The 27,829-nt window shown below is 39.5% G+C and overlaps 1 protein-coding gene across 2 annotated transcripts; it reads left to right on the forward strand.

Moving 5' to 3' along the window:
- Window positions 1-335: 335 nt before the first annotated feature.
- EDNRB (endothelin receptor type B) lies at window positions 336-27,829 on the forward strand. 2 transcript variants are annotated; one of them, XM_008259981.5, is made up of 8 exons: window positions 336-716; window positions 1,288-1,820; window positions 20,289-20,401; window positions 20,874-21,078; window positions 22,430-22,579; window positions 22,951-23,084; window positions 23,607-23,715; window positions 25,282-27,829. In XM_008259981.5, exons 2-8 carry the CDS (start codon window positions 1,341-1,343, stop codon window positions 25,414-25,416), a joined length of 1,326 nt encoding a protein of 441 aa, XP_008258203.2. In that variant the 5' UTR covers window positions 336-716; window positions 1,288-1,340; the 3' UTR covers window positions 25,417-27,829.

Here is a 27,829-nt window from a genome sequence, read left to right on the forward strand (position 1 = left end):
TCAGGACGCCGCAGGAAGAGAGGACAATAGCTGTGCTACAGTTAATGAAGGAGGACTTCTCAGTCCTTTAGGGGCCAGGGAGATGGCCTGAGAAAAAAGCTCTTCTTTCATGTTGAAACTTAGAGCGCAACAAAAACGGAGCCAAGAGCAGCACCCCCCCCCCCCCCAACCATCCAGTTCCTAAATATCACAGCGGCAGGCACCTTTATCTGCAACAAAAGTCAGAGTAGGCATTGACTGTCCCGATTAATACAAGAGCCCGGTTCTAGTCCAGAGCCTCAGAGTGCCGTGAGGCGCGTGACGACCCATTCTGGATTTGGGCTTCTCTTTGACAAATAAACAGCCTCTGGGGAAGCGCCCCGGCCACAGACGGCCCCTCTGCCGCTGATGCTGTCCAGGCATCGCCCAGGGGAAAGGTTGTGGCGCGATCGGAAGGCGCGGGAGGAGTCAGGCGGTGATTGATGGGGAAGCGACGAATGAATAAAAGTACTTGTCTGGGGACAGCAGAGACCCCGAGCAAGCCCCGGACGTTTCGCTGTCTGGCATTCTCTCCGCCTTCCTTCAGAGCCAGACCCGCCTGCAGCTGGAGGGAGGCGTGCTCTGCTCCCTGCGCATTTAGGCTTGGAACCCAACTGCGAGCCAAGCGTGCCTCCGTTGCAGCTCCGGGAAGGAGGTCCTCTCTTGTCGCTCTGCGCCTGCTGCCTCCGTTCCGCGAGGTAAATATTCTGGCTTGGTGTTGCATTAAAACCAGCGCTCGGATCTTGTCCCGGGGCCTCGACTTGACTTAGTAGTTTGGGATTTTATCGATAGAACAAATTAAAATGAGCGTGCGGGTACAGGATAGCCTGCAGCCCCTAGAAGGGGGACAGAAGTTTTCAATTTAATCCAGTATCCTCCCCCGCCATGGGACCCAGATGACAAGTCTCAGGTTCCCCGATTCCTACCGCGCAGTTCTGGGTGCGCTCGCGGAGCTGGAGCGCAGCCAGCCGGCGAGTAGCGGCTTTCACCCCGGGAGGACCCTAGGAGTTCAGAGCCTGGATACCGGGGTTCCCCTATAGGGCAAATTACAGAGTAGCACACGACCTTGGCCACTAGGTGCTTTGATTCCTCAGCCCTCGTGCGCTCCCTAGCCAGATGCGCCAAACTTCCCCACTGGCGCGCCAACTTGGTTTTTGCTTTTGCGCGCAGACGGTGGCTACGTAGTTGCTTCCTGCGCTCGCGTTTGCAGAGGCGTGGCTGGAGTGGCTGACCCAAGTGTTCTGTCTTGATTCCCCTGCCGGTCTCCAGGCTCTGAAAACTGCCGGGCTGCCACTTGACGCCCCGCTAAAGCAGGCAGCAGCATGCAGCCGCCGCCAAGCCTGTGCGGACTCGCCCTGCTGGCGCTGGTTCTTGCCTGCGGGATGGCCGAGGTCTGGGGAGAGGAGAGAGAAATGCCGTCTGCCCCCGCTACTCCACCGCTTCTGGGAGCCAGCGAGATCCTGACACCTTCCACTAAGACCTCTTGGCCAAGGGATTCCAACGCCAGCCTACCACGGTCGTCTGCACCTGCTGAAATACCCAAAGAAGGGAGGACAGCCGGAGCCCCGCGACGCACCCCTCCTCCGTGTCAGAGACCAACAGAGATTAAGGACACTTTCAAGTACATCAACACTGTGGTATCCTGCCTCGTGTTCGTGCTGGGCATCATCGGAAACTCTACACTGCTGCGAATCATCTACAAGAACAAGTGCATGCGAAATGGCCCCAATATCTTGATCGCCAGCCTGGCTCTAGGAGACCTGCTGCACATCATCATTGACATCCCCATCAATGTATACAAGGTAAAGGGCACCTGCTAGTAACCTTGCAGGCTTATGGGAGGGGGGATAGCACCTTTAGAGGGAGCTAGCAAAAGCCAGAAATCATTGGTGCCAAATTCCCTTCGGAATTTGGTAATCCCAGGACAAGCCTCGTTCCCAGACAAGCAGCCTTAGTATCACTTGAGAAGTTGCTAGAAATGAGAGTTTTTCTGGCTCTACCGCTAGCCTTACGGAGGAGAAAATCTGGCTTAGAGCCCATCGATTTCTTATTGAACAAGCCCTCCAGGTGATTGCAATAAACTGTAAAGTCGGTGAACCACTAGCCCAGAGGATCTAGTGCCCAAGTCCAGCCCACTGGCTGTAGCTTGGCTAGTCAGGTGTGACCTATGGACTGGCAGCCTTGACAGCATTGGAGAGTTTGTTGTGAATGCAAGTCTACCCCAGACTTACTGAATCGGAATCTGCATCTTGTCCAGGTGATTGAAATGCACACCAACTTTGGCAAGTGCAGTCTTGGAGGACCCTTAAGCAGAAGATCTGGAGTGGGTTTTTAGGAATAAATTACCCTGGGGCCCTGGGGAGGCCCCGACTAGTGAGCAGGACAAACACATTTCACCTGCTGTAAATGAGTGTAGCTCTTCTGTACTGAACGACTACCGTGCACCAACCACAGATTAGATGTCGTATTTCTTTTGCTCTTTCCACACACCCATAAGTAGATATTATCCCCATTTAATCGATGACAAACAGGGCACTCAGTGTCTCACAATGAGTAAGAGGGAAAGCTAGGGATCAGGCCCAAATGTACCAGATTCCAAAGTGCAAAGTATGTGACTGCGTCCCGTTGATTATTTAAGGAAGAAATCAAGGAACACTGAAAATCTAATGATTGCAGTAGTTCACAGTATTGTGTGATTATCAGGGACATCCCAGGAAACAGCCACAAAGAGCCAAGCAGGACATAAGTACCCACACTTCTTGACTCCGGATTGCTTTGGAATTCCAAACACCCCCCAGGCCCATCTGGGCCTCAGTTTCCTCAATTCCACAATAAGGCTGTGAGTGCCTACCTACAGGGGTGGGAGGTTCCTGGTGCTTAAGAAAAACAGCTTAAGAGCTATAGACATATTTAAAATTCTGCCCCCTCAGCAGCAGCACTACAGAGTTGCACGTAAAAGCACAACCAAGATGCAAGGTAACGGGATGCACTTTGTGGATTTGCCCTGTCGTGAGTACAAGGTGGAGAACGGGCAGGCAAAGGTTTTAGGGGATGCTTTGATCTTTGTGCCGGGAGCAGTTACCGTGAGTTTACAGTATGCTGTGAGGCATATCTGTAAACTTCCCTTCATGAACCTCTGGAAATCCTAATCCCAATAGCCACATTTTGAGGGAATTCCAGACATTTCTGAGGTTTAGAGAGGAGATTCGGATTAGGATCTAGGCCCTAGAGGGACACACTCCCGGAAAAGGAGGGACACTCTGAAGAAACCCTGCAGTCATGAATGACAGTTGCTTCTGAGGAACTCTGAGGGTTTTCTTGGAGAAATGGGCTGATGCATGTGTCCCTTAAAGGCAGTTCCAACTCCACTGGAGCCAGAAGTGACCCACTTACTTCTTACTGAGTCTCACAGGCCAAGTCCTACCATTCTAATTTGACAGAGGAATTTCAAGGCAATTCATCAAAATGGAATTGAGAAACTATTGAATACAAGGTGGTGTGAAAAATTAAAAATAAGGAAAACAGTATCCCTTGCAAAAGGAAGATTGCAGTCTAGTTTTGCCAGGTTTGAAAATTTTGTGTAAGTCCTAAAGAGTTCCCAGGAAACCCCACTTGAGTATCCTAGTTACAAACCTTCTGAAAGCAGCCAGCAGCTGACAAGCTGTGAGGAAGATGGGGTTGAAGACACCTTCCTGGTGTGTCGCCTCCACATCAAGTGTCAATCAGCAGTTTCAGGACCACTTTGCTTTCTGCCTGGTCACATGAGTATGTTCAGTAAACCAGAAAATATCTGACTCCCAAAAGGGTCACACAGGTTTCCTTTCCTTTCAAATTCTTTTCTTCTTTAAGATGTTACTTCGTTTTCCCTGAAGCCATTCAGTCTATTTAAGCTATATGTTTACTTCTGAAATAAACAGATGAGTCATTACAAATCTAGTGACATAATCATCTGTATTGGCCATAAACAAATTCCATTACATAAAATTAGGACCCAGAGTTAAGTATGCCAATGATGAATCTTATGTTGTGAACTTTGGTTTTAATTGAGGCATAATATGATAATGCTACCTTCTATTATGCTCTAGGGGCTTGGTTTATTTCATTACATCACTGCAACAATCCTATGGAGGTATTGTTAACCCTATTTTACATCTAGTGAAACTATGCATCAGAGATGTAAAGAAACTTGTCCAACATCATACTGCTAGAAATTGATAAAACTTAGGCTTGAACCAAGGTCAACTGGCCCTAGAATCCTTGATGCTCTCAATCCCACTGCATTGAGTGCACTCAGAGACAGCATGGCCCTCCCTAAACTTGAGTGTTACAGGACCACATTTAAGTGCATTGCTGGCATTATGCGACACAGTACCACACAATAGGATGCTGGGTGAATGTTTTTCAGAAATTAATTTGGGTCATTTGAGGATGTCTATCTCTTGAAATCCACTGTAGACAATCTAGCATATAATGATAATAGTGGATGTCATTCTAAAGGCTTTATTTACCAAAATACCTAATACAGGGCTACTAAAAAGATATTTATCCTGCCAAATCACTGCAGCTCCAGAGTAAGTTTTTAAAAATACACTTCAGAGAAGTATTATAGTTCATAACAAGTAATTTTAAGAGAATCATGAATGCCATTTAACTGTATTCTAAAGTGAGAAACTTGAGTCTCTAAACTAATGATTTCTAGTTTTGTGAGCAATAGTCTCTGAGAATATAGTATGTACTATTTGTGAGGGTTCCTGGAGTCCTTCAACCCTTCTGTTGGCACACTACATGCCCAGGGGCACAGAAACAACAATATGAATCTATTACATGAATCTGGAGTTCAAAAGTACAAAGTTCAATAAAATTGACATCCCTCAGAATGCTGGAAGCCACAGTCCTTGATGTGGCTGTGGAATGGGGGGAGGGCACAGAAGTACTGCTGTGAGAAACTAACAAACTTGGGAGCCACGTCTGCCCTGCCTTGCCTCCCTCAAGGGGCTGAGTCCCTGGAAACATTCAGGTAGTCAGTGCACTTTCCAGGTCTCCTGTTGTACAGCCAGGGATTGAAATCCTTTGTCTAAGGCCATAGAGGTATCTATGGAACCTTAGTAAGATAACCTGTTTAATAGTTTCAAATAAACTTTTAACATGTTATAAATAAAAAGCCCCTTTACCCTGCTCATCACATGCTAAAGCTATGCCTATACTACTGGCTACCTCCCTGATGAAAAACAAGAAATTCAATCATCCAAAATGTATATTTAAAAACCTATGTATAGGCCGGTGCCGCAGCTCACTAGGCTAATCCTCCGCCTGCTGCGCAGGCACACCGGGTTCTAGTCCCAGTCGGAGAGCTGATTCTGTCCTGGTTGCTCCTCTTCCAGTCCAGCTCTCTGCTGTGGCCTGGGAAGGCAGTGGAGGATGGCCCAAGTCCTTGGGCCCTGCACCTGTATGGGAGACCAGGAGGAAGCACCTGGCTCCTGGCTTTGGATCAGCACAGCGCGCCAGCCGTAGTGGCCATTTGGGGAGTGAACCAACGGAAGGAAGACCTTTCTCTCTGTCTCTCTCTCTCTCTCTGTCTAACTCTGCCTGTCCAAAAACAAAACAAAACAAAACAAAAACCTATGTATGTGTATATATGTATGTACACACACAATTATTTAATGTTATAAGAATGCATATATATATATATAAGTATGTAGATATTTATCACTTGGGACAGGATCTATCATTAGTAAGCACATAAAAATGCTATTAAAATAAATGTATGTGCATTAAAATGATCATTTAATTTCTGAATGTTATTTTTCAGCTCCTGTCAATATAAACATGGCTACATATAATGTTCTTACATAGGGCTTTGCTCACATGTGTGACTACATCTAAAGGGTAAATTTCTAGAACTGGAATTACTAAATTACAGGATTGTAACTCTGATATATATTGTCATATTATACTCCAAAGTTATTGTCGCATAGTTTTAATCATTATTTTGTATATCTCTCTACATATATATAGAGAGAGAGGAGTACATATCTTAATGTCTATCTCTAATACATATTTGGGTCACCATGGCCAGTATTTACATGTTCTATACATACACACCTGCACCAAAAGCCAGCATTTAAATATCTAATGTTAGGATAAATTGCTCCTTATCTACAAGCTACTTATTATGTCCTCCCTAATGCTAAAATGAATGTGGTAATACAGATGTTTGCTGTATATGAAAGCCTGATCTGACCACTAAGTTATAATAGCACAGATGTGAAACCTGTGTCAGTAGCAAAGGAACTGGGTACAAACATGGATGCTATGAAGGTATTTATGTTGTGATTGGTTGATTGGTTAGTTGATTTGGCTTGGTTTGGTTTGGTGCTTATATTTAACAAGACTTGGTTGCAGGTTGGAGAGAAGTTAAAAAATTCTTGAGCAAAGAATGAACTTTTCTGGATTTCATTTACCAAGTTCACTCTCTTTGTGATACATTTACATGGATGGATAACAGAGTTAATACAGCTAATTCTCAAATATAGCTTCCTTTATGATTTACTCATAAGTAAACAAATTGAAAACACATACATCAATATCCACATTAACTAGTGTGATGAAGATTCAAATGTAATCAGGTGTCCAGTGAAGGTAGAGGGCTAAAAATTAGGCTGGTGCTCCTTTGGAGGACTTTAATAATATTTTGCTGTTAAGACTTTGTAGGCTACTATTAGAGGCAAACAGGCTGCCTTCACAGTTCTGAAAGGCAAAACCGCTAATCTGATCTTTAACATTTAACTAGTTGAGGTAGGGGACATATAACATTAAAACGCTGGAGTGGGGTGGGGTAAAAAAAATGCTGGCATATCAAAATGTGGACTTGCTTCACTGAGACCACAAATGACTTTTGAGTGAAATAACTTGGCAGGTAATTAGACATTTTCTGCCTATGACACAATCAGAACTATCTGAACAAATTCACATTTTCCACTATTTTCTCTTTGTCAATTTCTGATACTTAACATGTTTGTGTACAATTAGTTGTATGGTTCAAAGTGAAATTTGATGTAATGCTATCAAATTTAACTTTTTACACAATTTTCTAATCAGTAAATTGACATACATGCAAGTATAGCAACACAAGAAGTAAAAGTATCACTGGGAGGGGAGTTTAATTTCTCCCAGTTTCTTAGTACAGTTCTCACTGCTGGTCAAGTAGCTGAGATATTTTAGTGATATTTTAGCAATATGTAAAGAAATTTTAGTAGCAGAAGGATTTTGAACTAAAAATGGAAACTAATACCTCTTAGGTTCATTCAGTGCAAAAAAAAAAAAATTAAGAAACACTAACTAAGCAGCATCTTTAAAGTATTAGCTTTTAAAAGGTACTTACAGAATAAGGCTATTAGCCCTGAAAGAACTAAAATCAAAAAATAAAACCAATACCCCAACACCCATCTAGTACAAGTGTCTGCAACAGTCAACACCAGACAAAGACTTGAGGATAAATGATGTTATAAATAAGACTTTAACACAATGAGTTTTTTCTATTCATATTTCTACAAGTGTCCAAGTTAAAAAGAAGGAGTCAAACTTGATCCCTTCTCTAGGGTATTGTTCATACCCAGTTAACAGGTCACGAGCAGAATTCAGAATATCCAGAAACTCAAGACTTTATATTCTCAATTCACCGCTTCACATGTTTATTATAGATTCCTGTGGCAAAATGGTTGGCAAAAGTTTAGAACTTCTTGTGTTTGCCTTCAGTCAGACATTGGGTCACTCCATAAATCCAAGCCTCTGAAAATGGCAAGGTAATATTTTCTTTAATATGGTAAGCCATATCTATCAAAGGCTTTGCATTTTTTTCTTTGATCACTTAAAGTAAGTTGTTCAAGATTGAAGATATTTCCATAGTTGTGCGAGAGGATAACATAGCCAAGACCCTGTTGCCTCAAGGCCAGGGAGCCATGTTCTTCGTTTCACAAAAAAACCATATAAGGTTATCTCTGTGTGGCTAATATGCTATAGTTGATTATTTTTGGAGAAACATGCCAAATACTAATAAATGATTAAATGCTTTAAAGAGTGTTGACATATAAAGCCTGAACTAAGATTCAAAATGTAATTTATGATGTGAAACCTTCTCTTTCTGAACTTTGCAAAGTTGAAAAGAGTTTGGTTATGTTTGGGGCTGAGTGTGGTGTATGGTTGTACCTTAGCCAACAACTTCCTTTCATTTTAGACTTCTTTGATTCTCAGTGCTTTGATTTTAGGGTTATTTCTTTTGCCCTATGGGTTCTTTGGTGTAAACATGAAAAGAGAACTCCCCAAATGTGATCTTAGAAGGCAGAGGTGGGAATGACAAGAGTGAGACATTTTTTAGCAAAATTGACTGAAGCATTTCTCAAGAACTTTTCCTTCCTCTTGGCTCAAACTATGCTCATGACCTGACCTGTGTCCCTTCTCTACTTCTCTCTTCATTTTCATTTTAGTTTCCGGAAAGGGAAAAACTATTCTCTATGCACTCTCTTCTTGATTCTTACTCAATTCTTTCAAACTATTTATCAGGTATCTTCTCATAGTAGCTTATCTTGTCCCTCTTCCTATATTTCATAGACAGGATTAGGTTTAAGTATAGCATACTGAGGGTGTTTTGTTCAAGACATTCATTTTGAGAGACTTGTTCAGAGCTGTGAAGCTATCAAGTTCTCCTTCAATTTGTTTAGGTACCAAATCAGAAGATCCAGCTCAGAGTAGTGAATCTAGCAATAGTCTTCTTTGTAAACGGTGCTTGTTATTTATATTAATTATATATTTTCAAAACATGTAATGAGTCAATGAAAGCTTTTAAGCACAGACTGTGGATATATTTTTAAGTTCAGATGATAGGAGAGCAACAATCCCTTTCTTTATTAGACTATTACAGAGACAGAAATAAATTTCATTGTAACACTCATGGGGAAATACACCAATTTGAGGTGAACTCCAGTTTCTGCTATTTCTATTTTAGAAATATTTCTTAGTAGAGACTGAAGATTTTAAGAAATATTTCTAAAATCTTTTTTCTTTCTCTTTGATTCTCATAGAAATTTGGTTTTCGTGGAGCCATTGTTCTATTTCAGTGAGTGAGAGGAATCTTTCCAGAGCAGGGAAACGCTCAGTGTTTTGTGGGTATACATGAAACTATTTCCAGGGACAGTGCCTTTATCTTGTACAACTCCAGGGGATACCACAAACATTATGAAATATTTAAATGGCACCCCAGAAGAGTGAGCTGTCATTATTTCTGACTTGCATATTTCTGATCCACACAGCCTAATCTTTAAGTGATTAAGAGCATTTTGTTGGATTCAAAGTAGAATTTATCATTTCTATTTGTCCCTGAGGGCATGGGTACAATGTATATCAGGAAAGAGTCTATACATGTGTCCAGCAGTTTACATTGAATTCTTTTCCTATGAATGAATTTCAAAAAGAGAATTCTGACATACATTGAAACTCTTGAATGAGGATGTTCTATCAGAAAAAATGCTAGTTGAAACACAGAAAAGCTCTTATCTGCTACAGGAAACAAAGATAAAAACAGAATACACCCTTTCCCAACGTTGTGAAATGCAGCTACTCCATTATTTCCCTCTTTGACTCTTACTGTAAAAACATTTGTATAATGGCAGTCATTTGAAAGCCATGTTCACAATTCACATGAGATTGAACAGACTTGTCTTTTACAAACCTGTTGCTCATCCAATCATGTCTTACAACATCCCTGTTTACTGCATCTACCTCTGCCAAATTCACCATGCTGCCTGCAACTAAAATACTCCATAGAATCTCACTAGATGGTGAGAAACGGTAGGTTCGGCTTTTTATCAGTCATTTCCTTGACAAGTTTGAGTAGGAGAGAGAGGGTGGGAGAGGAATCTCTGTCTTTTGCCACTTCTAGCCTGCTTGGAAGGGCAAAACTCCAATAAGAGTAAAGTTCAATCCAGCATTCCTGGCTCTCGAGTCAACAAGACTTGATCAACTCTACTAGAAAATACAAAATATAAATTCATAGTCATCATGACTCACTGTAAAAATTTTATCATAGCTTTCTGGCTTATAATCATATTAATTTGCTTATTCAGTCATTCATTCATTGTTAATCAACAAGCATTTAAGGATTGACTACTGTGTGCTAGGCTTTGTAGTAGGCATTAGGAATGTTGTAGAATATTCTGAAACAAATAAATAGTTAAGACTTAGTGTATACTGTTTAAAAGAAAAATAAAGTGATATGTATGGTTAATGGGGCGAAAGAATATTTGCTAGTGCAAGAGGATTAACATTGGCATTTCCTGACTTTATGGGGCTTGATTCCTTTTAGCATTAGCAGGGGTGTATATTCACAGGGTCTTTTGTTTCTACTTAATATCTTATGAACATGATTTTTAATTAAAAGGAGAAAGGAAACATGTAATTCCCTCAGTTGGAGAGATTTTGTATTTTCACAATATCCTTAAGGAAAAGATACTTATTGATTTTTCATGTAATTTATGCTTTTATATTTTTAAATTCTACACTATATTCTATAATATAACATGAAAATAATATATTTGGATTTTCTTCATTTTATTCTTTTTCAAACATCTTTGTGGCCATCCTTGAGTATAAATTATATAATTAGTACAGTCACATCTTTTTTTTCTTTTTTTCTTTTTTTAATCTTTATTTTTTATTTAGTAAATATAAATTTTCAAAGTACAGTTAATGGATTACAATGGCTTCCCCCCCCATAATTTCCCTCCCACTCACACCCCTCCCATCTCCCGCTCCCTCTCCCATTCCATTCACATCAAGAGTCATTTTCAATTATCTTCATATACAGAAGATCAATTCAGTATATATTAAGTAAAGATTTCATCAGTTTGCACCCACACAGAAACACAAAGTGTAAAATACTGTTTCAGTACTAGTTATAGCATTACTTCACATTGGACAACACATTAAGGACAGATCCCACATGAGAAGTAAGTACACAGTGACTCCTGTTGTTGACTTAACAATTTGACACTCGTTTATGGCGTCAGTAATCTCCCTAGGCTCTAGTCATGAGTTGCCAAGGCTATGGAAGCCTTTTGAGTTCGCTGACTTCGATCTTATTCAGACAGGGTCATAGTCAAAGTGGAAGTTCCCTCCTCCCTTCAGAGAAAGGTACCTCCTTTTTGATGGCTCCCGTTCTTTCCACTGGGATCTCACTCGCAGAGATCTTCCATTTAGGTCTTCCTTTTTTTTTTTCCCCAGAGTGTCTTGGCTTTCCATGCCTAAAATACTCTCATGGGCTCTTCAGCCATATCTGAATGCCTTAAGGGCTGATTCTGAGGCCAGAGAGTCACATCTTTTTTGAAACTAGTATTTATTTGTTTGTTTGTTTTTATCATCTGAAAAAAATGTGCTAGGGAAGCAGGATACACTTAGGAGAAAAGTGGTGAGCTCAAAGATAGGCTCTCATTGTGTCAAATCAACTTCACTTTGCCAATAGGACCTACCACTAACAAAAGCTATGCTGTTAAATAAGACAGCATGATGTGAAAACCAGTGTGAGCTCTGGAAGTATTTGCCAACTGGCTACTATTTGGTAAATGTTAGGTAATATATAGTCAACCTTAATTTTAAATGGGACCTAAAAAATTTAACTCAGAAGGGACATAGTATCAGTATTGAACCCTAACAACATTTTTGCAATCAGAAACTATTTTAAGATTTATTTACTTTATTTGAAATGCAGAATTACAAAGAGAAAGGGAGAGACAGAGAGAGAGATCTTCCAGCTGCTGGTTCTCTCCTCAAATGGTCTCAACAGCCAAGGTTGTGCCAGGCCAAAGCCAGGAGCCAGGAGCTTCATCCAGATTTCCCATCTGGGGGCCTAGGGCCTAAGGATTTGGGTCATCTTCTGCTGCTTTCCCAACTGCATTAGCAGGGAGCTGGATCAGAAGAGAAGCAGCCAGAACTCCAACCACCACCCATATTGGATGCTGGTAACTCAGGTAGCAATTTAACCTGCTGTTCAACAATGCCAGCCCCAGAAACATTTTTCAATACATGTTTGGTTTGTCATCAGTACCTAGACCTTGCCTTAAGATAGATAATTTAGGCCGGCGCCGCAGCTCACTAGGCTAATCCTCCGCCTTGCAGCGCCAGCACACCGGGTTCTAGTCCCCGTCGGGGCGCCGGATTCTGTCCCGGTTACCCCTCTTCCAGGCCAACTCTCTGCTGTGGCCAGGGAGTGCAGTGGAGGATGGCCCAAGTCCTTGGACCCTGCACCCCATGGGAGACCAGGATAATTACCTGGCTCCTGCCTTCAGATCAGCGCGGTGCGCCGGCCGCAGTGCGCAGGCCGCGGCGGCCATTGGAGGGTGAACCAATGGCAAAGGAAGACCTTTCTCTCTCTGTCTCTCTCTCTCACTGTCCACTCTGCCTGTTCAAAAAAAAAAAAAAAAAGATATATAATTTAATGGGATGAAACCCCAAACAGAAACTAAAAATAGAAAAATAAGAATTATAACAGGGCTTAAACTTGCTTCCTTTTGCAATAAAATGAATCAATTTCCTCACCTGCAAAGAAAGATATATAGTTTGACTTCAAATTACAGATGTTAAATGTTCTTCATGAGAACAGAGGTGAAAAATTAATTTTCAGGGATCATAGAAAACTATGAGAATATTCTGTCACTAATTTTTAATGATAGCATCTTAATTAAGGGTGATTTTTTTTTTATAAAAAGAAAAAAGCCATAGCATTTTCACGCTCCAGATATCTTTCTGCATCAAATGAAAAACTGATGTATTTGCATTTCAGAGAAGCCCCAGGAACTAACTAGCCCAAACACTGTCTTGGTAGAATCTGTTACGATGACAGAGATGGACATCAGTAGAGGCATGGCTTCCATCATGGAGTACAAGGCTTGCTGTGTCTCTACAAAGCCTTCTGATTAGGAAGAGCTGTTATAGAGGAAGAACATTTAGAGGCCTGGCAAAGTCATCTTTCTCATTACCCAATAATGGAAGCCACAGTACATCCTCTTCCCTCATCTTCTGAGGCCTCTCAGAACTAGAGCATCCAGGCACGGATTCCAAATGTGAAATACTGAAAGCTGAGGATGGCTAAGGCTCTCTTTTTTTTTCCCGGCCCCTTTCTCTTTGGAAGGATAGATTAGAAAATTGTAATCTTTCAGTTACGATTAGGTTTCTGACTATCTGTGCTGAACTTGAAGAACGCTGTTACAATTTTCAGTTTGTGTTTCCCTGTGCACTGTGATAGTGAGGGTCAGAGGTTGGGCTGCAGGCCTCCCAGTGGTATGAAGAGCAATAATCCAATTTCCAGGCTGAGCCAAAAACAATAGTAACCATAAAACAGGGCCTGGATTCAGTGCAGACCTCATTTTCATTGGCGAGATTTCTTTCCCCTCAACAGCCCAGACACTCATTCATCTTGATTTTTCTGATGGCAGTACCTACATAATACCAATTTTAATATATTTGGAAGTAATTAGAGGTTGAATAAAATATTTGAAACTATCCAAATATTTGGGCATTATATGAATAAAATGTCTGGGTCTATTAGGGCTCTCTAGAGAAATAGAACCAGTAGAATATAGAAAAATGGAGGGATGGGTGATGGATGGATGGATGGATGGATAGATAAAGAGACAGGTAGCTAATGAAGAATTGGCTCATGATATAATGGAGGTTGAGAAGTCCCACATCCACCTTCTTCAAGCTGGAAACCCAAGAACACTCAGTCCACATTCAAAGACTAAGAATCAAAAGACCCAATCATGAAATTCCCAGTTTAAGGGCCAGAGAAAATGAGGTGAGATATCACAACTAATGCTGGACGGCAGGAAACAAAAGGGGCAAGTTCTTCCTGCCTGCACCTTTTTGTCTTTTCAGACCCTCACAGACTGGATGATACCCCAACATCAGGAAGGGTAATCTACTGAGTCCATAGATTCAAATGCTCAGCCAGTGCTGTGGCTCACTAGGCTAATCCTCCGCCTATGGCACTGGCACCCCAGGTGCTAGTCACGGTTGGGGCGCCAGATTCTGTCCTGGTTGCTCCTCTTCCAGTCCAGCTCTCTGCTGTGGCCTGGGAGTGCAGTGGAGGATGGCCCAAGTGCTTAGGCCCTGCACCAGCATGGGAGACCAGGAGAAGCACCTGGCTCCTGGCTTCGGATCAGTGCAATGCGCCAGTCGTAGTGGCCACTTTGGGGGTGAACCAATGGAAAAAGGAAGACCTTACTCTCTGTCTCTCTCTCTCACTGTATAACTCTGCCTGTCAAAAAAAATATATATTCAAATGCTCATTCATTCAGAAATACCCTCACACACACCTAGAAACAATGTGTAATCTGGACACCCTATAACCAGTCACAATGACACAACATTAACCATCATACTAGGTGATGGGAAAATACTTTTGCTAGGTACCTAGATATTTTACCATTATTTGACACATAGCTATGGGCTCCAAAAGTTAATGTTTTTTAAAGCTTTTATTTAATGAAAACAAATTTCATAGGTACATTTTAGTAATATACTATTTCTTCCCCCATACTTACCCTCCCACCTCCTCTCCCATCACACCTCCTACTCCCTCTCCCATCCCATTCTTCATTAAGATTCATTTTTAATTAACATTATATACAGAAGACCAACTCTATACTAAGTAAAGATTTCAACAATTTGCACCCCCCCCACACACAACATATAAAGTACTGTCTGAGAACAAGTTTTGCAGTTTATTCTCATAAGGAGGTCCTACATGGGGAGTAAGTGCACAGTGACTTCTGTTTTTAATTTAACAATTAACACTGAATTATGATGTCAATGATCACTGAAGGCTTTTACAAGGAGCTGCCAAGGCTATGAAAGCCTTTTATGACCACAAACTCAGTCAGTGTTTAGAGAAGGCCATAAGCAAAGTAAAAGTTCTCTCCTCCCTTCATAGAAAAGCGCAGCCTCCTTTGATGGCCCCTTCTTTCCACTGGGGTCTCACTCACAGAGATCCTTCCTATAGGATTTTTTTTTTTTTTTTTTTTTGCCATGGTGTCTTGGCTTTCCATGCCTGAAATGCTCTCATAGGCTTTCAGCCACATCCAAATACCTTAAGGGCTGATTCTGAGGTCAGAGTGTTACTTAAAGCGATTGTCATTCTATGAATCTGCTGTGTGAACTGCTTCCGATGTTGGACAATTCTTCCTTTTTCATTCTGTCTATTATTATTATTAACAGGCACTGATGCTATTTATAGTATCTCTTTAACACTTAATCCTATCTATATGTTTACTTTAATACTTAATATGATCACTTTAATAATTGAGATGGAATTTTTACTACCAATTTTAATGGGATTTGGGAATCCCATGACAAGGTTTTAAACTCTACCATTAGAACATAGTCCATAGTACTGTATGCAGAGCTGTACAGATTTATAGTTACAAACCTCCTTCTCCCTCTCTCATTCCCCCTCTCATTTTTTTACTGAGATCTATTTTCAGTTGACTTTATATACATGTGATTAACTCTATGTTAAATAAAGAGTTCAACAGATAGTATGAAGAAGAGAAAAACAAATTTAAACAAATTAAAAAAATAAAAACACTGTTCCTCAACAATCAAGATAAGGGCTATTCAAATCATTGCTTCTCAACATGTCAATTTCACCAAAAGTTAATCTTTGATTTACTCCTAGGTATTCTTTTGTGTAAAAGAAGCTTCTTCAAAATTCAGTGGCAGCATGATAATTGTTATAGGCACTGGCTTTGCAGTCAGACCATCTGCATTCAAATGTGAATCTACTATTTAAGAGAGTGACCAAGGACAAGTGGGCTAGTTATCTAATAAAGAGTAACAAATTTACCCTACAATTTAGTAGGACAAAACCATAATCCTTTATTATATCACACTGTGTTTGTGTGTCAGGAATTCAGGGGTGGCTTAGCAAGGTGGTTCTGACTCAGGATGGCTCATGAGGGTATACTCAAGGTATTGCACGAGGCTGTAGTCATCTGAGGGAAGGTTTGATGAGATCCAGAAAAGCCTCTCATTCATGCATGTAACAAATTAGTTCCAGTAGTTTTCATAAGGCCTCAGTTATCTACTATGTGTTGACTTTTCCAAGAGGGCACTGAGTGTCCTCATGACCTGGCAGCTGGCCTCCCTAAGAATGAGGATCCCAGGAAGAACAAGGAGGAAGCCATGACACCGTCTCTGAACTAGTCCCCGACATCACACATTCCTATTGCCAAATGCCTTTTCATTCTTTGGAAGAAAACTCTTTAAGTCCAGGACATATGGAAGGGAAGGGAAATTAGTCTTCTCCTTTTGAAGGGAGTAGTATTAAAAATGTGTAGGCATATTGGAAACTAACATAGCAAGTTAATAAACTTATATGTGTCTCAGCAAGTCCTACTGGATACCCATCATTGTATTCTCAAAATTGTAGCTATGACTTGTGTTGAACCTGTTAAAAATGAAAACTGAACTAAACTAATCTAAACTAAACTAAAATATATATACTCTAACCCATTCATCTAAGTGTGAGGACATCACTAGTTCTCACTAGTGCTTCCTTTTTTGACCCTTACATCCTATTCTACACTAAGCTTCTAGAATGCAGATAATGGGCAGACAGTGTGGCACAGAGGTTAAGTCACTGCCTGCGATACCTGCATTCCATATTGGGGTACCTGGATTCAAGCCCCACTCTTGCTTTCAATCCAGCTTCCTCTAAAGCACACCCTGGGATGCAGCAGGTGATGTCTCAAGTACTTGGTCTGTGCTACCCACATGGGAGGCTCACATTGAGTTCTGGGCTTCTGGTTGTTGTGGGTATCTTGGGGAAAGAACCAGTAGATAGCAGATATCTCTCATCCCCATCCCTCCATTGCTCTGCCTTTCAAAGGCATAAAAAAGTAAACAGATAGGATTGTGCCATTTCTCTGTTCAAAACCTTGTGTTGGATTCTCTCAGAAAGCCATTCAAGCTCCTCTCTCTATAGCTTCATCTCCTTTATATTTGGCCTGGATTACTGTACTCCATCCTTTCATAACTCCATGCTCTTCTTCCAGTTCCCCACCAGCCTTGCTCAGACTTCATGGCCTTTTAACTTGCTCTTTGATCTGCCTAGAAGATTCTTCATGTGACTGACTTTTATCTCAGAAGTCCCTACTCAAATGTCCTTTCCAGGAGAGCTTAGAGACCTGTTAAGAAATGCCTGAAATCTTTCAAATCACTTTCTTATGGAGTCATGAAAAAATTCACAGTAAATGTGTATTATGAAAAAAAAAATGGGCTGGCACCGCGGCTCACTAGGCTAATCCTCCACCTGTGGCGCCGGCACCTGGGGTTCTAGTCCCGGTTGAGGCGCCAGATTCTGTCCTGGTGGCTCCTCTTCCAATTCAGCTCTCTGCTGTGGCCTGGGAGGGCAGTGGAGGATGGCCGAAGTGCTTAGGCCCTGCACCAGCATGGGAGACCAGGAGGAAGCACCTGGCTCCTGGCTTCGGATTGGCGCAGCGCGCCAATTGTAGTGGCCATTGGGAGGTGAACCAACGGAAAAAGGAAGACCTTACTCTCTGTCTCTCTCTCTCACTGTATAACTCTGCCTGTCAAAAAAAAAAAAAAATGGATTTCAAAACTGTTTTGTACCAAAATGAGTTTATCTTTTTGTTCCATTTTTCCACATACTCTTTCAGGTACCCCAGTAGGATGACAGTCTCTGTGTGATACTCTATGAATTATTTGTGTATTTTTTGTCTGCCTCTCTCACTGGACTGTTAGCTTCATGAGAGGAAAAAGTTTGGTTTTTTCACGGACATGTATGTTGTTCTCAGGATGGTGGAGTGAACACTCAAAAACTGTTTGTTAAATGAATGAATAAGCAGGGTTATGAGTCAACTGATTAATCTGGAAATCACAAGATAGAAGCTGTTCTGTCCCACACATATATTTTGCTAATACATTATCTGACAGTCTTCTTTAAAAATAGAAATTCGTTAACATCTTGTATAGATTGTGAGATATTATAGAAAATTCAAATTTTTGTCTTTTGGGGGGAAATCAGAGATTTTTGTACTTGGAATCTGTTAGTAAAAATGTATAACGCTTATTGGCACCTGCTCTTTTCCAAAAGGTTCACCCCAGACCTCACCAACCCCCTTGATATTCCTGACACCAGTGGCTCTCTTGTACCTAGTATCCTCCATTCCTCTGTGACACCTGCTTTAGATAGGCTTTCCGGACCCTACACTCCATGTACATGCAATATAACTGTCAACATTGTCCCATATGCTGTGTAATTTTTTATGTCTAATTTAGAAATGCAATTGGCAAAATGAAATTGGTCCTGTATTGAAGCCATATTCATAATAAGACACACATTTTAGCTTTTGATGCCGTTCTAGTTATAGAACAACCAACCCATCTTGACAAACTCAGTAGACTCTTCATTACTAGTGAAAGGACAGAAAGATTCAATTGGGTTTCAAAATAGTTTTCACTTTTGGAAGGCTATTTTTAAAGCATTTTTTGAAAACATAGATTTCAAATACTTTTCTCTATTTTTGAAGCCTCATGAACATTCAATCCAGATGTTTACCTAAAGTGATTTGTTTACCAGCCTGAGACACGCCCAATTGTCCTAGAAAAGAAAATAGCTGTATTCAATAATAGATGGCTGTGTGTGCTGCCATGAAACAAAGAAAAATACCTAGGTCAGGTGTTTGTCATAGCAGGCAAGAGGCCACTTGGGACTCCACATCCTGTATTGGAGTGCCTGGGTCTGAGTTCCTGCTCCAGTCTAAATTCCAGCTTCCTGTTAATATACACCCTGGGATGCAGGGAGGTGGCTCCAGTATTTGGGTCTCTGCCACCCATGTGGCAACTCCATATTGAGTTGCTGACTCCTGACTTTGGGATGGCACAGTTTCAGCTGTTGCAGGCATTTGGGGAGTGAGGCAGCAGATGAGAGCTCTCTCTCCTTGTGTCTCTCTTTCTCTCTGTTTCCCTGTGCCTTTAAAATAAGTAAAATAAATAAATAATAAAACATGAGCAATTATTTTTAAAATATTAAAGGAGAAATACCTGTATATAATGGCAAGAATTCTGTCATTTTGCTAATTGTATAACAATAGTCATTTATATTTAGTTTTGAGTATTTATTGAGGGTCTACTATGGGTAAGGCAGTGTTCTAGGCAGTTACAGAACTCATTTTCTGTCTTATGCTCTTGGGACCCAGATAGCAAACAATAAACCAATAGACAAGTCCATATTCCAACATGCACATTAGGTGTTTCCTGGGAGGAAAGTGGAGCAGGGTAAGGGTGATGAGGAGCACTGGCTGATTATTGTATTTAATGATGTGATCAGAGTGGGTCATGTGGAAAAGATGGGATTCGAGCAAGATCCAAAGGAGGTAAGGGTGTTAGCCAAGTAGATCTGTGGGGGGAAAAAGGCCTTCCAGGACAAAGAACGACTGAAAGCAAATGCCTTAAAGCAGGAATGTGCCTCAATGTGTTCAAGAAATGGTATGGTTACTCTGAGTTACTGTTCAGTTAAGTAAGCTGACAACCATAAAGAACAAGTACATCATGAATGGAAGGGGAGAGGGAGTGGGAAAGGGGAGGGTTGTTGGTGGGAGGGACGGTATGGGGGGGGAAGCCATTGTAACCCATGAGTCGTACTTTGGAAATTTATATTCATTAAATAAAAGATAAAAAAAAAATAAAATAAAATGAAGATAAACACTAAAAAAAAAAAAAAAAAAAAAAAAAAAAAAAGAACAAGTACATCAATGTACCCACTATTCTCCATTGAGTACTACTCCATAGGGATAGTCCAGTGTCTTCAGCTAAGGAATATGTATCATTTATTTTTAATTAGTCTCTTATGTGACTTGGCCATGACCTGGGCTTTTGAGACCATGAAAATTTGCAGGTTTCATTTTTCTAAAAAGAAGTTAACAGACTGACTTGGGTTGGCTCTTATGAGAAGATCCTGACTCCAAGTTACCCTATATGTACGATAAATTCTCTAAACTACACTTTCATTATTCCCTACGCCCTTTCCTATTTCATAAATTGAATGCTGGTGCTTTTCAAATGTAGCCCATGAGGAAAAGGATAAGAACTTGGATTTGTTCTCTTCCATTGCCTGTTAATTACTCTCCATTAAGTAATGCAGGTCAGAGAGTGTCATATGAAACACTGTGTTAACAGAGCTTCGTGTCTTCTCAATGCAGCTGCTGGCAGAAGACTGGCCATTTGGAGCTGAGATGTGTAAGCTGGTACCTTTCATACAGAAGGCCTCTGTGGGCATCACTGTGCTCAGTCTATGTGCTTTAAGTATTGATAGGTAAGAGTTTATATTTAAGCCAGGTATAACCTGAATATTGTATTACTGATTGCCATGAATTTAGAAAATAAGCTTGGGGCCGGCGCTGTGGCACAGTGGGTTAAAGCCCTAGCCTGAGACGCTGGTATCCCATATGGGTGCCAGTTCGTGTCCTGGCTGCTCCATTTCTGATCTGGCTCTCTGCTATGGCCTGGGAGGGCGGTAGAAGATGGCCCAGGTCCTTGGGCCTCTGCACCCACGTGGGAGACCTGGAGGAAGCTCCTGGCACCTGGTTTAGATCGGTGCAGATCCGGCTGTTGCAGCCATCTGGGAAGTGAACCAGTAAATGAAAGACCTTTCTTTCTGTCTCTCCGCCTCTCTGTAACTCTGTCTTTCAAATAAATAAAAATAAATCTTTAAAAAAAATAAGCTGTGTCATTCTACAAAATTAAGCTCTTCAAGCTTGGAAAAACAATTCTGTTTTCATCTTCAGATATCGAGCTGTTGCTTCCTGGAGTCGAATTAAAGGAATTGGGGTTCCAAAGTGGATGGCAGTGGAAATTGTTTTGATTTGGGTGGTCTCTGTGATTCTGGCTGTCCCTGAAGCTATAGGTTTTAACCTGGTTACAATTGACTACAAAGGAAGTTACCTGCGAATCTGCTTGCTTAATCCCACTCAAAAAACAGCCTTCATGCAGGTAAATTTTACCTGTTTTCCTCTTTCTGCCCTTGTACAAGCTTAGCTATTTCCATCTATTCCTCACTCCTTAAGAAGCAATTGATTTATGACTGTCCAAAGAGTGTAGATCAATCCCAGGACCATCAGGATAAAGGTGTGACTCATCCCCTAAGATACAAGAAGCTAGGTTAGTGCTTCCACAAGAACCCTGTCCCTGGATCTCAGGGACACAAATACACCAAGTTCTCATCAGAGAATTAGTGTGAATGTATAGCTTTTCCACCAAAAGAAGCAAAAGGACTGACTGCTACCACATTTTGCATAAGGCAACACAGCAGTCATCAGGAATAGAGGAGGGGTCAGCACATGTTTGAAATGAAGTCACCCTAATATGGGCGGATTCTGAAAGGCAAGCCTGTCCTCCCTGTCTTTGATGCTAAAGAGAAAGCTGCCATTGCAAAGCTCTTTTCAACCAGGCCATTTATTACAGAATATTTGACCAGGAACCAGGAAAAGAATGGTAATGCTGGTCTCGAGAAGATAGACCCTAAAGTTAAAAGGATCTTTCCAAAAAATATGTCCAGAGAAGTTAGTGCAAAGGGGGCTGGTCTAACTATCACCAAAAATTATTTTCTAATTTATATATAAGAAATCTCTCAAGAAAAGTTCATGAACTCTGTATGTCATCATAAGGAAAAGAGTGAAGAAGGACATTTATGTGAAATTGAGAATGACTCTTGTTCCATTGTTTCCTCTTAGTTAAAGGGGGAGGGTTTATATGTTACATAAATTCTTGTCAACATGGATATATCCACAGCAAGAATTTTAAACATATCAGCAGAAAAATAATAACCAATAAAGCATGTAATAAACAGCCTTGATTTTCCATTAAAATCTTGGATTTGCATATGCTCTATGAGCTAAATGGTTAACCTGGACATTTTCATATCTGTTTTTGCCATCAAACAAATTTGCTAAAAAGTGAACATTTCACTTAAACAGTAAGATATCTATTATATATTCATATTTGGTATTTCACACAAAGGTTACCCAAAGTATAACTTACTTGTATGAAGACAAAATATTGAATTAGTAAATATTTCAAGATTTTACAACTGCTTACATTTTAAAGCATGATTATAGTACACTGCCCTAGAGAACTGAAATACCTTTTAGAAAAAGTTTATTTCATTCAATATAGGTGTTTAGTTATTTGTTTGATAGATGTGACCTGAAAGATTTTACATTGTGCAGTATTTATAAAATGGATTTTCTTTAGAAGAGAGTTGTTCCTTGATTTTTTAAACATTTGGTACATAAGACTTTCTTAAAGAAAAGGCATTAATCATAAACATTTCTCTTCTTCATAGTTTTATAAAACAGCTAAAGATTGGTGGCTATTTAGTTTCTATTTCTGCTTACCATTGGCCATCACTGCCTTTTTTTACACTCTGATGACCTGTGAAATGTTAAGAAAGAAGAGTGGAATGCAAATTGCCTTAAATGATCACTTAAAACAGGTAAGAAAATAAAATTATTTGACTTATGGTTAGAATTATAATGATGAATATGGAAATTATGGTGATGAGAAATTATATACCAGAGCATGTTTCCTTTTTTCTGGCATCACTGAATTTATAAAGAATTGTTTTGCCTGTTTAGATGTATTCTATATTGCTAAAAGGATCCAAAGAGAACCATAACTTCTAAAGATGAACCTCTAGTTATTTTAGTTCTCATTCACATTAACTTTTCAATTTCAAGCTCCATGTCCTGAATTTTACAAATGCCACTGAATTTTTATAAACAATGTGAACTATTCTGCTGGGAATGAGAAAATGCTGTGAACAAATGAGCATCTTTTCAGGGTCTGACTGTGGTTTTCTTTCAGAGACGGGAAGTGGCCAAAACTGTATTTTGTCTGGTGCTTGTTTTTGCCCTCTGTTGGCTGCCCCTTCACCTCAGCAGGATCCTGAAGCTCACACTTTATGATCAGAATGACCCCAATAGATGTGAACTTTTGAGGTAAGAAAGGCACACTAGGCATCATGTGGGAAATAAGCACCACTCAGAACTATTTCCACCCACCCCTTTCATAGGTAGGAAGACAGAAACCATTTTTCTAATCCTTGGAGAGCATTTCAGACTCCCAGTTTTCCCTTCGCTCCTGTTTCAGAGGGAGGAGTAAAGGATACCTAGGAGAGCCCTGGGGACACAGAGGCAGGATTATAAATGATGAGTGAACGGCAAAATAGAAAAGATCAGGTTAGGATCTTCTTGGTGTTGTGAATCTTTTCTTTTCAGCCAGCCTTGGCAATGAGATTTCATTTTAAAAGACAAATCTGGGCATGAGAGGCAGGAGTGAGGGGCCGGGAGGTAGGGAGCTGTTGAGATGACAGTGACAGAAAATGAGACAGAGACTACTGATGGATTCAAACCATTAGGTATGTATAGTCTTTTTATTTGCAAAAACAAAAAAGTCTGTAACAAATACATGCTTGGAGCAACATGTTTTTCACAGACATGTTTTGGTTTATTGTTTTTCAGCTTTTTGTTGGTATTGGACTACATTGGAATCAATATGGCCTCCTTGAATTCCTGCATTAACCCAATTGCTCTCTATTTGGTGAGCAAAAGATTCAAAAACTGCTTTAAGGTAAGAAAGTAATATTCTGCAATAAAAGTCCTTTGTAATATAGTATTAAACACAGCCCTTTCAAACTATAGAAATTTGTAGCCACAGAGATCTACCAAACTGCCTTATAGTTTTCCCTTGCATTACATTAACAGATACTTTTTCAAAATATGGCATTTGCTTATGAACTACTGTAGTCAATTTCTGCCTATGAATCCCAGTCACTCCCCACAGACTCAGCTAATCACATATATTAATGGAATTGCTCAGAATATAAATAAGAATTACATGCATAGTTATATGACAATTGTCACACAATGACATAAGAGCCAAACATAAATTAAAGGCATTATTCCCAATAGCCATTGTAATTAGGTTGGATACTTTTTCACATGAACTTTTGTGAATAGCAAGTTAAACAAATTTGATTTAGATTCTTCTACTTCTTTTTATAACAGAAGCTTGCTGTTCAATATGGATTTATCTAATTATTCCCCATTCAGCTGCTTTTGTATTCTACCACCCCTCCATCTATTCACTTCTTCAGCAATCTAACAGGAAATAAAGTATCCTTTCTTACATGGGAAGGATCCACTTGTCTCTGTTATTTCATTATTAGAGTGCTAAGAACTTAGCTTCCTTATAACCACCAAGGCAGTTTTTGCTATTAAGTAAACTTGTTAAAAAGTGAAAACTTTTCTTAAACATCAGGATATTTGTACATATTCAGATGTGGTATTTCACACACAAAAAAATCCTAAGGATAACTTGCTTGTGTGATGAGAAAACATTGGATTGTGAAATGCTTTGAATAGGAATGTTCTGGTTATAGAGAGTAGGCAAAGAATTACTGAGATTTTAGAGTAAGAAAAGAACGTTTATCAAAATTGACTCTCTCATTGTTTAGAACTAAAAATAGTGGATCTCCCATTTTCTTATATGTACAGTTTCTCAGAAAACAGTAAAATAAATTTCGGATCTTAAAAAATCCAAGAGAAGATCTGGATGGATAAATCTGAGATGCTTGCAGACTTTATATTCTTACTGAGTAACAACATGGAAAAGATTTGTATACTTTTTAACCTTATTATATAACAAGATTAAGAATAGCATCTCCCTGGAAAAAATAGCATAGTACTGTTAAATTCATTGAGACAGAAAGGTGTTTATGAAACTTTCAAGTAAGAAGAAGGTTATGGAATACATGTATAGTATAATCTCATTAAATATGTTATACACACACAAACACATGGATGTGGTGATATTTCTGTTTGTGTAGACAAACATCATGAATTATATATTTTTTAAATATTGAGAATATTTATCGAGTAATCAAGAGTTTCAAGAATTAAGATTAACTTTATCTTGGCAAGAACTTTTATTATTTAGATTCTTTCATTGTATTGTTTTAGTGAAAAAACTATCATCTACTCAAATATAATTCAATTTTTTTCAAGGGAAAAATAAGGGGAAAGAAAGGGCCTGAGAACTCCCAATTATGCAAGGAAAGACAGAACCCCAGAAAGTAAGAAAGTTGTAACAGGGTGACTAATGTTGACATATAATGAGTGACTTTGTTTTGTACAGTCATGCTTATGTTGCTGGTGCCAGTCATTTGAAGAAAAACAATCCTTGGAGGAAAAGCAGTCCTGCTTGAAGTTCAAAGCTAACGATCACGGATATGACAACTTCCGTTCCAGTAATAAATACAGCTCATCTTGAAAGAAGGAAGAGTCATTTAATTTCATTTTATTTTGAACAGAAGTCATTTCAACAAAATGAAACCTTTGCCTGAAAAAAATTGTATATTTGCACAAAACAATGTAAAAATGTAAGAGTGATTATTTTAACACTCAAAGATACACGTGACATTTTATGAGCTGTTTACATCACGAGAAGGAAAGCAGTGAGAATCAAGGAAGCCTCATTGTGAAAGCACTTAATTTCTACAGTTAGCACTTCAGTATAGCTCTTAATTATTTCCAGTATATTCATTTACCACTTATATTTTAAACAGAGCTTACTCAGAGTTCCTATTAAGGAGGTTTATTTTTTAATCTATATGAATCTGATATAATGGAAAAATATGTCACTATAAAACAGAGTTTTGAAGTGACATTTAAATTACTCAATTTATAATTTTAAATAATCCTTTAAAATAACTTTTTATTAATATTGTCAAATCATTGATCAGATTGCAATTGAATGCAAAATATGAAAGCAGTTTAGTTGGTGTATTTTTAGGACATTGGAAGCATTTAAACTTTCCAGATGAAGTATCTGATAGATGAAGGCAAAGTTCTTAAAAATCATTATACTCTACATTCCGAAAAGATAAAATATTTCAAAGGGAGAGGGAGAGGAGGTTTGAAATCCTTTCCCAAAGGACTTCTTTGAAATATTCCATTCACATACTCTGCAAAGAAAGTACTATCTACAGATGTTTTTGAGAATTATTAAAATCCTCTTTCACTACTGTAGTTTAAACTCTGCTTAGTTTCATCATCTGTAAATATTTAGCTATATACACTACATGTAGATGTTTAAATGATGGGCAGGCCCCAGTCAATGCTCTACAATGGAGAGATGCCAGTGACCCCATAACAGACAGAATGTGAATTGCCTGGTGCAGTGTCCACATGGCAAAGGAGTGGGATGCACTCTCTTCTCTCACCTGTGCTGTAGTTAAAATGGTGTCTAGTATAGGTACAACCTAGCTACCATAAGGCTTTTTAAAATCACAGATTAGTCCATGTAACAGCAGCCCATAGGGGTTATTAACCTTTATATTATTTTTGTAAGGAACCGATTGAAAAGCGTTCTTCATATGGTGCTTTTCTATCACACAGAGACAAAACTGCTTTCTGAGTCTGTCAGAATTTTAATGCACTTAGTGCATTCTTGCCTAAGTTTTTAATCTCCTCGGCAAAGTACATTAGATTAACTTGGGATGAAATGTGTGTGAAAGTATGTACAAGAAAAAACGGAAGAGGGAGGGAATGAGGTGGAGTGAAAGGAAACCCATGGGGACTGAATCCCATTCTTAGCCTGATGTTCGTCATTGCCCCGTCACTTCAATTAAAAGGTCCTGATTCCGTTCCAGCAAAACACAGTGCAATGTTCTCAGAGTGACTTCAGGAACAAATGGGGCCCAAGAGCTTTAACTCTGTCTTAAAATACAACAGAATTTCCACTTTTTTTTCTTTTAGTAAGCCAGTCCACATGTTGGAAACAAGCTAGCAACGTTTTTCTTTGCCAGAATCTAATGTGATGATCAAACCCAACTATTTTAGCCCAAAAGAAAGGACAATCATTCATTTACATGCCATGTGGATTCCACTTTAAGATTACCCACAAACTTGGGTCTTAATTTCTTCCCATTTTTTTCAGACGTCTGCGATCAGAAAAGACATTGCAGACTTTCCGTCTTAAATTAACTTTGGGTCACCAATGTTTTCAGTTTAATATATCTTGTTTTAGATCATTTTTGTTACCATGTACTGAGGTTGAACATCCTAACACCCTCCTCATTTGCATCTCAATGTCCTTCCTTCTCCGTGCCAGAATCATGATCTGGCACATACTTCAAGTTTTTAAACTGCACACAGAGTATATAAAATCCACAATTACAATGAAATGGCATCCAATAGCTTTTTTTAAAAAAATGTTTAGTTCAAAATTTTAACATAGTAATAGAGGATGGCAAGAAATAAACATGTTTGCTTTGCATAATTAAAGCCAAGATAGGAAATAGTGCTACCGTTTATCTTTAGAATGTATTTCCTTGTAGTAAGAAGTGTTTAAGGTAGTAACAGACAAAATAATTGTTAACACAAATGTTACAGCACAAAGGATTTATAAATGTTCTGGACTATTTTCTCCTCATCACCCATTATTGATAGAGGTGTATAACCAAACACCTTATATTATTGACAGCTTACCTGTGGCCAAAGGAATACAGTTTATAGCAAAACATGGGTATGCTGTAGTTATCTTTCAAAAATTGTAATATAACCATGTAAAATTATTATATATTTTGTTTGGTCTGTGATCACTTCAAGTGACAACTACTGTGGTTGCTGATTCCTTATTATATAAACAAAACTCAATAAAAATTTGAATTGTTTTTTAAAAA

The sequence above is a fragment of the Oryctolagus cuniculus genome, chromosome 9, assembly GCF_051225735.1.
Source record: "Oryctolagus cuniculus isolate XC-2025 breed Fujian yellow rabbit chromosome 9, ASM5122573v1, whole genome shotgun sequence".
NCBI lineage: Eukaryota > Metazoa > Chordata > Mammalia > Lagomorpha > Leporidae > Oryctolagus > Oryctolagus cuniculus.